This window comes from Drosophila miranda, chromosome 4, assembly GCF_003369915.1.
Source record: "Drosophila miranda strain MSH22 chromosome 4, D.miranda_PacBio2.1, whole genome shotgun sequence".
Classification (NCBI taxonomy): domain Eukaryota; kingdom Metazoa; phylum Arthropoda; class Insecta; order Diptera; family Drosophilidae; genus Drosophila; species Drosophila miranda.
This window is the reverse complement of record NC_046677.1, coordinates 15,882,919-15,897,149: the sequence shown is the minus strand read 5'-3', so window position 1 is coordinate 15,897,149 and position 14,231 is coordinate 15,882,919. Positions and strand designations below refer to the sequence as shown.

General features: G+C 36.9%; 1 protein-coding gene across 2 annotated transcripts; it reads left to right on the top strand.

Moving 5' to 3' along the window:
- The first annotated feature begins 3,695 nt into the window (after positions 1 to 3,695).
- On the top strand, positions 3,696 to 4,640 carry LOC108161561. 2 transcript variants are annotated; one of them, XM_017295845.2, is made up of 3 exons: positions 3,696 to 4,171; positions 4,237 to 4,292; positions 4,353 to 4,445. In XM_017295845.2, exons 1-3 carry the CDS (start codon positions 4,006 to 4,008, stop codon positions 4,374 to 4,376), a joined length of 246 nt encoding a protein of 81 aa, XP_017151334.1. In that variant the 5' UTR covers positions 3,696 to 4,005; the 3' UTR covers positions 4,377 to 4,445. The 2 variants fall into 2 exon arrangements, with proteins under 2 accessions (XP_017151334.1, XP_017151333.1); XM_017295844.2 differs by having other exon boundaries at positions 3,700 to 4,171; positions 4,237 to 4,296; positions 4,353 to 4,640.
- Positions 4,641 to 14,231: the final 9,591 nt, after the last annotated feature.

The window sequence follows — 14,231 nt, the reverse complement described above, 5'->3', positions numbered from 1 at the left end:
GTGGATAGACCTGGGCTGCCCAGCACACAATACGAGCACACAATCCAAGATTCAATGGAATTGTGGATGGCTGGACGGGTGGGTGGAGGGGTGGATGGGCCATAAAGTGAAACAGCAGAGATCTGTTTAATGCATATCATAAGGAATCAACACAATTGATACTCGTATGGTACTCTATTCACATAAATACACACAGAGACTCGTTTATTCCGCCGATAGTTTCCAGTGCTTAAGCCCCACAAATGCCAAGCATTCAAGCTAGTGCAAGAGAATGATTAAAGAGCTCTTTAAAGCCAGTTACCAGAGAGTAGGGTAGTAGGAGGATAATGAAATATGCGCATTTCTGTGGAAATGTCAACCGAGGCCAACCAATTAAAAACTCAATGAAAACATATATTTTCTGTATAATTTTACCCGATATTACTTTGGAAATTGAATTATCTATTATTATAACTTCATGAACTTTGATCTGAAAAGCTTTTAAAATAAGCAAAAGATAGATCACCATTTTGGTATTTTTATAGTCATATTTTCTTTTACCTTTTTCATCTTTAAGCAAGATAATTCTTGATAAAAGTTTTTTCTCAAAATCTCGCTTAAAAGCCAACTAAGTTGTTTGTTAATTTAAAATGAAGTGATTTATGGGAGAAAGTAAAAAATCCACATGGTAAATTCGTACGAACGTACGTTCGTGACCCGCGAAAAATCTGGAAAAATGTTACTGACCCAGAAGAACCTGTAATATACTGTATACTGTAATTTTCAGGACAAAAAAAACTTTGTAAAGAGATGTCAGAATAGTTTTGGAAAACGAATCGAAAAATAGTGGTGATTGAGTGGTCGTATTTATTGTTGTATTTATTATATTATTTATGTATTCTTTATTCATTTATTATTTATTAATTTATTTATTATTTTTTGTTCTTATTTATTTATTAAACATTTATTTATTTATTATTAATTTATATTTTTTTTTTCTTTATATAAAATTAATTTATTTATTATTCATTTATTATGCATTTATTATTGATTTATCATTAATTTATGATTCATTAATTATTCATTTATTATTTAATCCCTATTATTTTCGTTTGTATTTATTTATTATTCATTTATTGATTGGTTATATATAATTAATTTATTTTTCATTTATTATTTTTTATTTATTAATTATTTATTTATTATTTATTTATTTATTAATTATTCATTTATTATTTATTATTCATTTATTATTTATTTATTTATTTATTATTCATTTAATATTTATTTACTTTTTTTTGATTACATTTATTTTTTGTACAATTTTCGGGCCCTCACACACACACTCACACAAACGAAGATGCTGTGTTTAATTAACATTCAACATTTGTGCCTTTGGGCGGCCGAGCGTTCAGTTCATTGATCAGTCGCGCAAATATACAGATATTTTTGACAAATAAACTCTTTGAGAGAGACTGTCCTTAGCGTGGCAATTTTTAATTAAATTATGTGCAAAGATTGTCTGCCAGGCGCCACTTCAATGCAGGGCTGAAACGTTAAACATGATTACCGAACATTAAGTTTTATTTTAATTAAAAACTAGTTAAACTTTTCATTACAACTTTCCGCAATAAGCCAGCTCTTCTGCCGTCGCTACGTTTAAAGCGGGCGGGTGGGCGGGCGGACGGACACCTTTAAAGCCGGCCAAACCGTCATCATCATCATCAGGGGGGAGGGGGAGGGGGAGGTGGAAGGGGAAAAGGAAAGGGAAAGGAAAGTTGGCTAATTACGGCTTGGCATGTGGCTCATGACATTAAAATCTATGGGTTAGAGAGGGGGCGTGGCCGCACAACCCGTTCGTTCGATGTTTTCGAATGTTTGAAATGAAAAGTTCAGGTGAAATTATAAATTATATTCCAACTTTGGTTTACATTTCCTTTCCCCCCCTCCCCCCTCAAATGGCACTCAAAAAATCCATAAATTCTCAAAATTGATTAGAGAAATCAATTTGTGAGAGGGCGGGGCGAGGGCTGGGCGGAGCAAACCCGGAAAGAGGAACGTACCGGAGTGCTCTCTCTGTCTGTCAGCACTGTTCCCAGAGTCATCGTGACTTACTGCCAGGCGTGTTATGTGGGTCCTGTCCCTGTCCCCCTTCCTCCCCCTGAAACTATCTATGGATGGATCTATGGATATGTGTGTGTGTGTGTGTGTGTGTGCAACCATAGATAATCAAATTTGGCACTAATTCACGACAGACACGCAAAGCATAAATAAACTTGCCATAGTCTGTCCCCATCCCCAACCCCCAAGCCCCCCCCACTCACATTCCATCATCGTTTCAGTCGATTTTTTCCAACATTTTTCGGTTTCCCCTTTTTTTTTTAGTTTTTTTGTGAGTTTTTTTTGCCGAGTTTTTACTAGTTTCCAACCGCAGCCCTGCCTGATGGCTGGACAGGACATTTGAATACTCTTGTTGTGCGGAACAGCACCCCCGGGATATCCGAGCAATATCTTTATCATAATAGAGTCGATTTTTTAATGTGAGCAATTGTTAGAAATTAGTGCCTTAATTCATTAGCTGGGGAATATCACTTCAAGTGAGGAAAATTAAAATTATTCCGCGCGAATGTGATTTGTTTATTTGTTTGATTGCGCACTTTAATATTTATATAAATATATACATATGTAATATAATAAAACAAAAATTGTAATAATACAAATAATAATAATACAAATAATATAATAAAATATTATATAATATAATATACAAATAATGATAAAATAATATATCGAAACTTTGTAATTTGTTTTCAACTCTTCGCAAAAATAGTCCAAAATTTTTAATTTTTTTTTAATGGATTAATTAAAATACAGAACAAATTCAGTAATAATGGATTTACAGTGGAACTTCTCAATAATGAATATATAAGGAATATATCCATTATTTCTTCCTCTTTCTTGAAAGTTAATTATACGTATAATAACATAATAATATACGTATAATAATATTATAATATACGTATAATAATATTATAATATACGTATAATAACATAATAATATACGTATAATAATATAATAATATACGTAAATCGAATTTATTTCCTTAAAACTTACAATTTTTTCTAAGCCCCTAACTCGAATGCTCCTGCGCTTTGGATATCGCTATAAGGAATATATAAATATTCTTAAATTATTTTAATTGTGGTTTACTACCAAAAAAAACATATTTGGGGGAGTTCCGAACTATTAATGGGACGGACGTTAACAATCGATAAGATGGAGATGAGAAATAATGTGCCTGAAAATTCAATGCTTCCTTTAACGTCTTTGAAAACCTTTTGTTGAAAAGGAAAAGTGATCTTTTTACGAATTATATATTTATAAAGAATTTTCTGTATAACGAATTTTTATTTTTGGTCTTCTTGAGATTCGCTATATGGAAGTTCTACTGTAATCATTTATTTTTAAGTATTCAAAAATATTCAACATAAAAAAAACGTGATCGAATCAGACAAACTACAAAAATTCCAAAAGGTCCACTGGCCCTGGTTCCCCTACTGCTGGCATATCACATCCTTTCCCAGGCCCTGGTCTAATCGATTTCCAATTAGATTTCAGGTTTTATACAACCCTGATCTAGAAAGAGAAAAGCCTATATCGGTAGTCCCAACTTTTGAAATAATTAAAGACCCAAGCACACATTGAGTTTTAAATAAAATAATATAGACATTCACATTCCTCTAAAAACACACACACGAGCACAATAATAGTTTTTCGTCTGTTAAAATGAGTTTTTTGTGGAAGATCGTGAAATATTTCTCCGGTTCTTCCAACCCAAAGAGTCACACCGGGGGGACTTTCAGCTGGAGAGAGACCGTTCGCTGAGTCAAGTGGCATCGCCGCGTCCCTGGCAAAATTTGAGAAACGAACTGCATCTGGCCGCCCTGAAGGAGGCGGGGAAAGTGCGCTTAACCCTCAGACAGAACAGGCGGCTGATCAAGAAAGCCAGCTCTCTGTGGCGCAGCATGTCGGACGAGACAAAGCGCAAGTACAACGATCTGGCCAAGAACTCGGCAAAGACGCGAGTTCCGGGGCTGACAGTGCAGAAGCTAGTGCAGCAGATATTGGCCCAGACATCTGCCAGTGCAGAGAACATAACTCAGGAAGAACCCATGGTGGATGGTATTTCTGGTGAGTGTTTGGACAGATCCATTCCACCCAACAATCGTCGGCTAAGCGACCACTTCCACCACTAGACCAGGCTATCCAACGGCGGAGACCACCTACCCCATACCCCTCGCTTACGAGCATTGTTGGTAATTATTTCGACACATCCATGTACTCGTATCCATCCAACATCTTCCGCCATTAGACCAGGACTTGGAACTACCGGTAAACCGGAAGCGAAGCGAGGAATTTGATGGCGATTCCGACGACTCCACGACATCCCTCCATCCTCCTGAACCAAAGCGTCCTCGTGTGGACTAGGATCTTCAACTATTCCCATACATCATTTAAATCAGGGACTAAATTTAATATTTAAAGATTTTCGACATACGTAAATATTTTTGTGCTAGTGATTGAAGCCCCATTTGTCAAAATTACATGTCATGTTCGAAAATCCGTTAGTTGATTAAATATTGATATATTTTGATATTGATATTGATATTTTCTAGGCGAAGTTTATGGATTTTTAAGAGGCGAATATTGGTTTGATAATATTGATAAGAATAGCAGGTTAATCGTTGGCATAATAAAATAAATAATAATATATAAATAAGTAATAATATATAAATAAATAATAATATATAAATAAATAATAATAACAATATAATACAATAATTATGAATAAATAAATAATAATAATAGTAATATAATAAAATAATAGTAATATAATAAAATATTAATAATTAAATATAAAAATAATAATATAATAAAATAATAATAATGCAATAAAATCATTATAATGCAATAAAATAATAATACATATAACAAAATAATAAAATTTAATAAATAATAATAATAATATAATCAAATAAATACCAATAAATTAAAAATAATAATATAATCAAATAAATAACAATAAATAAATAATAATGATGTAATAAAATAATTATTTTATTTGTTTATAATTATTTAATTTATTTAAATTCATTTTATTTATTTCTAATTATTTTATTTATTTATAATTATTTTATTATATTATTATTATTTATTTATTTATAATACTATTAATATTGTAATAATTGTACATTCCTTTTTTCGATATATTATTTCAGAATTTATTTAAATTATATTTATATTAATTATAGCAAAATTATAGACATCAAAAATCAAGTTTAAAATATTTTGATATACATTTTTTTCACAGTGTATAGCAACTGAAACAAACGAAAAATTTCCTTTAAGAAAATATGAAAGCAAATTGGATCTAGAGGACCTTAAAGAATATTACAAGATGAAACCATTCACGATGCCCCATTAAATTTGATAGCATTATCTATCCCACCCCCGCCCTCCCCCGCCCTCCGATCATCCGCCCGCATCTGCCACAGCAATGCCAAGCGATGCCCTCACATTTTCATGGCAACAACAACAAAAAAAAAGGGGGGAAAATTGGCTTAAAAAATAGTGAAAAACCCGTCGACAAGAACGGTGACAGCTCTAGCTCCACCACCACCACCCCCTTTGGCGAAAAAACAAATTGAAAATGGGTGAACAAAGCAAAGGCAAAGGCAAATACGAGTACGAGTCGGGAGTGGAGTGGAGTGGAGTGGAGTAAGAAGGAAGTGGGTAGAAATTGGTGCCATGTCTATGGCTATGGCTCATTTAAAAGTGCATGCCAAAGTTCCTGCCACACCGCACCGCGCACAGAGGGCAGGGCTGGCAACGTGGCGTATGAGTAACATACTCCAAATAGCTTCCCCAACAACAAACAAGAACAGAAAACTGCAGAATTATGCGCAAAAGCCAAAAGCATAACAATAATTTGTTTGCAGAAGAGAAAGAGAAAAAAACGACCAAGAAATGAGGGAAGCAACGGCCAGGCCAGGCCAGGCCCCGGGCACCGAATCATTTGATACCCTCGGCGGGTGAAGGCTTAAAAAGGTCTCTCTGTAGCTGATGATACCCTCCCCTCAATGCAGTGGCGTGGGGGGCTGGAGTGGACGTGTGTGTGCCGTCGTTGTCCCAGTGGCTGTCTGTCATTTTGGTTTATTGACTTTGGCGTATAGTTGTCGGCTCAGGTAATAACATCAATGCAGTTGCCATTTTTTTGACCCCCAACCACCCCTGGCTCCCAGCGAAATTTACAATCTTTCCCCCCCACAAGTTTTTTGTGCGCTGCGTTGTCGATGGGCATTGCATTTTATTACCAACTATTACACCTCCCCGAGGGAGGCCTCAGGGCGGGGGCAGGGGCTGGAGCAGGCCACGTCGTGGTCGTCCAGAACGGACCACATAAAGCCAAGAATTATTATAATGTGATTATTATTATGATTATGCGATCGTTATCGTAAATAATTTTCAATGCTTCGCATGTGCTTCGACTGCCATTTCCCCATAGACGCACACCACCTCCTCCTCCTCCTCCTCCCCCTCCACCCCCTCCACCATATCGTGGTCGAGGAAAACCCTCTGCTTATGGAAATCCGTTTCGTCTATTTTTTTTTGTGCTTTTTTTGTCGCAATATTCTCGGCCACGTTTATGAGAAAAACATGAAAATGTAACTATCGGCCAGCGAAATTATCACATACTAAGTCAGCTACTTAGACGCCGCAGAAGGACGCCACAGAGGGACACAGAAGACAGCAGAACATTTCCCTCTATGCAGCAGTTCATAAAGCAAAATGCAAAATGGGGATCGAAAAACGTGGAGCCCCCCTCATCCGAAGAAAACTCATCATAATTTTCACCACGAACTCCACAAATGCAAAGCAACGGAGGGGTAGAGGAAATGCAAATTAGATGAAAATGAGACAAAGAAATGCCGTTGAATGGAAGAGTGGAAAAGTTTTCCATACTGAAGCCACGGAACACTCAAGTTATGGGATAGCATTAGACAGGATACGCGCTAGAGGAAGGTAAATTCCGAGATTCTCCAATTACTCAAATGAAGATATCTAAAAGACCGCAAATAAAAGTTTTGAATGTGAATTTTAACAAATTAAATCAATGCGAAGAAAAAATATGGTATGTTACGGGAATACATTTTTTAGTCGCTATAGTGTTTTTTTCCCTGCATATATAATAAATTAAAAACTATATAATTAATTTTTTTTTTTATAAATCTTAAAAATTTTTTAAAAATAATTGTATAATTAAATATATGTTTATTTAATATATACAAATTAAAAAAAAATAGATTAATTACTAAATCTTAAAATATTTCCCTGAAAATTAAAAATTAAAATTAAAAATCTTATTTAAAAAAAAGAAGAACAAAGCGATACTAGATACAAATTTCAATAGTATCCCAATTTTAATTAAAAAAATCAATTTATTTAATTATTATTATAGTTGTTTTTAATACAAAAAATCAAATTTAAATTTTAAAATTTGTATTAAAAAAATCCATAGTAATAATTAATACCTAATACATAATAATAAATAATAAAAGACTCTTTCAATACAAATTTAAAATTATAAAAAATTTGTATTAAAAAAATCAATAATAAAAATTAAATATAGATTTTTGTTATATTTTTTTTAATAAAAATAACATTTATATCTGATTCTGTCAATTAAAATGAAATATACCACTTACTTTTGAATGAGAAATTCAAATGCATAATCATGCATATTTTTAAATATTTTATTTTATGAAAAATACCACTTGTTTCAGATTTTTTCAATAAAATTGAAAAAAAAAGTTATTTTTGATTTTTTTTAATAAAAATAATATAAATCATTTTATTTGGTTTTAAAAGTAAATTCGAACCACTTGAACCACACACTTCAAAATATACTTGATCTATGATTAAAATTTGTATAAATTAAAATTCGAATTTTCAATCATTCGCAAGAATTCCTTAACCACGAATCCCCAAACAAATCCAGCTATTATGTAAATGATTGTCTCGCACAAGAATATTCGGCCTGAAACTCAAAACGAAAAATGGAAAATGTTGGCAAATGGTAAATGAAATCGAATTCCCTGGCACTGATTTAAGCGAAAATTGCATGTCCTGGTGAGCGTCCGTGTCCGTGTTCCTAATTTGGGTTAGGCAAAATTGATATTTTAGTTTTTGGCCCTAATTAGTGGCTGGCAGCAACCAACACGGGCTCACTGACCCTCGCTGACAACTGAAATGAACTGCTAATTGCGTCTAATAACCAAGTTATCGGCCACCAGATTCATTATAGGCCACATCCAGTAATATCTATCTGTTTATTAGATATAAATATATATTTATTTATTTGCAATTTTAATTAGGAAATTCTACAAAAAGTATTTTCATATCTAATTACAGATTTGATGGGAGATAATTCAAAAGGGAATACCTGGTAGATGGTTAAGGTTTTACAGTGCTACTGGAATTTGATCGCATTTCCTCGACCTCGCCCATCGATTGACTTGTGTCCAGCTCTGGGGTCCCCAAATCTTGCTGCTGGCTTGGCGGCATCAATGTAAAGCGATTATTTCGCCTTTCACATGAAGCTCGGACATATACAGATAGAGAAATAGACAGATATCGTGCAGAGGTGGCAGCAAAGCAGAGCGAGGCAGCGAGGCAGCATCAACTAATCGCCTAATGGTCACTTTGCAGATAATTACCAAGGCTTATAGTTGCTTGTAGGATTAGGGCGCGGCGAAAAGGAGAACGCCAAATGAGGATGAACACGAGACAGTCGTGGCAGAGGGCACGACTCAAAATCGGCGAAGGCTGAAGCCGGGGCCAGGACTGAGAGCATGCAACAAGCAAGCAAAAGGGTCATAACTAAGCAAAGGAAAAGCGCTGGAAAAGCAAAGGAAAAGCGCTGGCAAAAAAGGAAAAAAAAAAAAACGAGAGTCCAGAGAAAAGGAAACAAGAAAAGAAAGAGCGAGGCTTTGGATACCCTTTTAGAGGTATCCCTACCTCATATCCTTCAGATACTTGCCAGACCCCTTGGAAGGGTATGCCAAAAGCGAACAAGAGCCACAAAGCCCTCGGACCGAGCAGAATGAATGCTCCAAATGAGTGTAAATGAAGGAGGAGGAGCCCTTAAAGTGCAAACGAAGTGTTTAGGCTCGCTCCATCTCCATCTCTCCTTCGGTTCGGTGTCTCTATGCTCCTTCTCCAGGGACATCTGGCCATCTCTAGGAGCCGGTCTAACTAAACCCAATTAGGTCACATTAGGATTTGCGTGGTTTAATTAACTCAAATTGGTGGCACGGACTGCAAATACGCCCAAAACAGCCCTGCAGCCTGTCCTGGCCGAAATCTATTTCCGTTTCCTCATCAGGGGATATATGGGGTTAACTGGTGGCCCAAGACGTGGGCAGATTATGGTGTGCAAGCAGTTACTTTAATAAGATGATTGGATGCCCCAACCTGGGGCTCAAGGGGGGGATATATAATATATTCAACCATACAGTGGCCAGCGCTCAGTTTAGACGCCTTTAAAGACTTTAAAAATGAACCGATCCTTGGGTTTTTTATTTTTATTTATTTATAATTTTTATTGTAATTTATTATTAATTTATTTATTCATTATTTTTCATTTATTTATTTATAAATTTTTTTTTTATTTTTCTATTTTTTATTTTTTAATATTTATTTATTTCAGGGACCGTAATCATTCTAAGTTATATAATACAAAAAATTACTTGGTAAAGATTATATTTCAATTTTTACGTTTTTCTTCACTGATATTATTATTTTTGAGTAATTTGATAATATTATAATTATAATTATTAGGCTTATTATTATTACTATATTATTATTATTATATAGAGTTTTTAGCATTTTCAAAACCCACTTTGGAAATTTTTACACTAAAAATTTTGTTTTAAATATTTTGTATGCAAATATTATTATATAGAAATAAAACAGGGCTTCTTTAAGAGTTTTTAGTATTTTTTTTTAAACCCACTTTGGAATTTTATACATTAATAATTTGTATTTAAATATTTGGTATGTAAATATTATTATATAGAAATAAAACATGGCTTCTTTAAGATTTTCTAGTATTTTCAAAACCCACTTTGGAATTTTTCACATTCATAAATTAATATTTTTTTAATATTTTCCATGTACATTGGAGAGCCCCTAACCCCCTTAAAGATATTCCAAAAACCTGTAAAAAAGCTCCACAAAAACGTAATTGCTTTAACCTCTTTAAAGCCCCTGTCTTGGCCCACAATCCATAAGCTTCTATACCGCCTTTGGCGCTTTGGCCCGTAATAAAAACAGGGAGCTAGGGTTTTTTTTTCAATTTTTTTTTTTTGTTGCAATTGTGTTGCACGTGGCTTACTGGTAGCTACTGCCACGGCTAGTGCCTTCGGTAACCGACTGCCACCGACAAAGGCAACACCGAAAAACTACTCGAGAAACAACTGGGCAAAGTGGACTTGAAAAAGTTCGAGCACTTGAGCGTCGTCAGCATGTGTAATAAAGGTTATTTATGTATATTTTATCGCCCCACCCACCGTGCCACACCATGCCGCACCACGCCACACCGCAGCACGCACTCGAGGCTTGTTTGAGTAGTTTTGGCCAGGTCTAAGATTTATTTTGGCCATCCTAGCCTGGCAATTAGATGAATGAAAAGTTGCTCATATAAATGCTAATTTCTCCCAAAAAAAAAAAAGAAGGAAAAGCGAATACTTTTTGGCCAAATTGCAATTGCAATTTAAGCTCCCCGGTTTTTTGGGGCCACGCCCCCTCGTAGTGGCAGCTCATTACGAACGAAGAACGAAATAAATTAAAATTCAAACGGTGACATGGAATTAAGCTCAAGGACCAGCGCCTGGACCCAGGAGCACCTTGTGGCGCACTGTGTCGTAACGGAAGTAATAAGTGATAAAACGGAAAGACAAAGGCCAAGTCGGAGACGCAGATGGGGTACACAGAAGAACAAAGAACCAGTTGGAGGTTGGAGGTTGGAGCTTGGAGGCCGTGGCACGCCCATTCCGGATGCGCATGCAGTGGCAGAACTATTGCCAAAGCTAATCGCAACGTGACGGTCTAAGAGAAGAAGAAAAAACACACACACCTCCCTCCCCCCGTTGGGCGGGTTAAGGGGCAACGAATTGACATGCAGCAATCGACCTTTATTAAAAAGTTTTTTTTTTTCTGCCAAAAACCTCACAAAAAACTAGTCAAAAATTTTTACCCTGAAAGCCGAAATATTTAATGCCCTTAAAGATCCAGAAATACCAGAAAAATACAATATTTTTGTACTTGAATAGTTTTTCGATGGATCGGATAATAATAATAATAATCTTTCATCTCTTATGTCTATCTAAGAGTACCCTATCTAAGGGTATAAAGAGAGATGGCAAAGCGGCCCGCAAGACGCAATATATATGGTAGAAAACTTCCACTAACTCTCCTGCACACCCCTCCCCCCCACCACACACATATCTGGTGGGTGACCCCTCGGGGTGCTGCTGGCAAACCAATAGAAAAAATGTTTGTTTGCGGCTGCCGTCAGGAGCAGCAGGAGCAGCAGTTGTCCTCCGCCTTCGAGAATTCAGCAAACCCGAACGATGACAAAAGCTTATTGACAGATTATTCAACTGTTGGCACATATTGCCGCCATAGTTTGGCACCATCAGGGCAACGGGTGGCATGCCACCAACAACAGCAACAACAGCAGCCACAGCCATCGACAAATCAACGGGCAACAGCGTACAAATCGACAAGCGTTTCAAGCAAATAATTAAAAAAGTTGCCAATATTAAAACGGAGTCACACACTGAGGAGACCCTCCAGAACCAACAGAGCCCCAAGCGTTCCAGATGGAGGCATCGTAGGGCTGAGTGTGCTTTAAATGCTTTTGCTGAGGAACCCTTAATGGGCAGTGGGAATTTTACTTACAAAGAGCTTCCTTTCGTTGAAGGAAATGACAAAAATACTTTGAGGAATCGAAATAGAGTCTTTATGGTGTCTTTATATTGATATTACATAGTCACAGGTATGCGCACCACCTACATATACATACATTTGTATGTATGTGTAAGAAGGCTGTGCTTTCTGTAAGCTCGCGTCGCTTATCCCGCTAGCGAGAGAGCAGAAAGCGCATCGCGAGAGCAGAAAGCGCATCACGATAGCAGAAAGCGCATAGCGAGAGCAGAGATCGGATCCCGAGAGCGCGAGAGCGCGAGAGCGTTCGTCACAGAGAGTCGGCCGACGCCCGAGAGAGGACTCTCAGTGCTCAGTGGTCAGCCGTCGGCTTTATCAGTTGTCTCAGCAGTTGTCCGTCGCAAAAGCTGTAGCCTTTAATTATCATTAAAAACCACCCCAGAACTATTGTGATTCTTTTACACTAAATACCAATAAGCAATGTATTAATTAATATTCCTACATACGGGGATGTACATATGTCCCGAATGAATGTGCTCGTATATGACATTTTTTTCGCTTTTATATGAAACTGGATATCCCAGAAAACCAACAAATCTGCCTTTTTGGGAGAGTCGCGCAAAAAGCCCGTCAACGGATTGCTTGCGAAACTTTTGATCGCATGCGAGACTTTTGATCGCTTGCGAGACTTTTGCTCGCTAGCGAGGCTTTTGATCGCTTGCGAGACTTTTGATCGCTTGCGAGACTTTTGATTGCTTGCGAGACTTTTGCTCGCTTGCCAGCTCGTTTGAGGGCTTTTTGCGGGACTATTATAAATGATAGTTTCACTGACACAAAGTGAACAACACACACACACATATCTATCAAATTTCCATCATTTACGGGTCCAAATGCGAGCGTTTTGTCCGTTTAAGTCTCGCATTTGTTGATCCTCAAACTCACCAATATTATTCGAACATTATACACAAATTCTAAACCCTTTTTTCGTATTCTCTATGGTTTGTGGCCTGTGTTCTTTTTCGCAAGGTATCCGCCAGTCTTTTGGCCTTTAAAAACCTTTCAAAGAACTTGTATCTGTTATTCTTGGTCCGAGCAATTCGTGTGCTTGGTGTTATAATCGGTCAATTGCTGCGGTCAGGGACATCAACTGTCTTCCCCTGCCACCCTCTTAACGCCCGCAGCGAAGTGTCTGTGTGTCCAACCGTATCCCAGTTTCAGTTCCAATCCCAATCCCAAACCCAATCCCAGCTCAGTCGCTGCCGTAGTCCCAGCACGGTCTGATCCCCCCCCCTTCCGCCCCCCCCCTTCCGCCCCCCCCCTCGCCCGCACAGCACTCAAACACATGCGGGAAAAGCTTTCAACTGCTTTATTGCTTCTCTGAAGCTGAAGTTTTTCTATAAAACTCAATATCTCTCTCTCGCTCTCTCTCTCTCTCTCTCTCTCGGTCCCTCTCAGTAAATATGTACGTATAAAACAATATGAGATATGTTCGGTATTTGATGTAATACCCTTTTTCGAATGGCAACTGCTGGATTCTTAGGGATTTTGTGGGGAATTTTTAAAAATATTCCCTTTTTTAATTGGAAAATGTTCGATAGCTAAGAATAATTTGGGGACTACAAGAAACTCCTTTTTGGGTTTTTTTTTTTGTGTAATACCACCAGAGTATTCCGCACTTCATTATGGTTCTACTTCAATCATTTCAATAGTGTGTATATTTGCTTATGTGGGTGAAGATATACATCGACGATTGTTTTGGCATATTGCGCAATATTTGCACAAGCAACGTTGTGGCAGTGTTGCAACTGTGTTGAGGCGGCCTTCATCTTTCCGACCACTTGGCGAATGCTTAATATGCAACTGCAACTCAAACAGACACACACACACACACACGCACACACGCACACAGGTAAAGAAACTGCAGGTTCGATCCATACCCATTCCCATTTCCATTCCTGACAGTCCCATTGCAATTGGGTTGATTCATGAGCCAAATCTAATAAGCATTAGGCAGCGTCTGTCTCTATATCATCCTCTGCACTGCTCTCCACTCCCCTGGCAGGCGACCATAGGGTCCATGGACCACAAAAGCCCAAAGAGCAAATGCACAAAACCAAAAACCAATGAAAGAATAAGGAACCAAAAACAACAAAAAAAAACACACACATACAGAGAGAAACCGAAATGAATGAAGGAAATTCAAACAGTTTTTCCGAGAGTTGCCAAAACCGTTTTCTTCTGA

Bases quoted from the DNA above. Each gene is read 5' to 3' on its own strand.
- LOC108161561 (XM_017295844.2), top strand. From the start codon at position 4,006: ATGTCGGACGAGACAAAGCGCAAGTACAACGATCTGGCCAAGAACTCG. The intron at 4,172-4,236 runs GTGAGTGTTTGG...TTCCACCACTAG, and splicing joins CATGGTGGATGGTATTTCTG to ACCAGGCTATCCAACGGCGG. The intron at 4,297-4,352 runs GTAATTATTTCG...TTCCGCCATTAG, and splicing joins CTCGCTTACGAGCATTGTTG to ACCAGGACTTGGAACTACCG.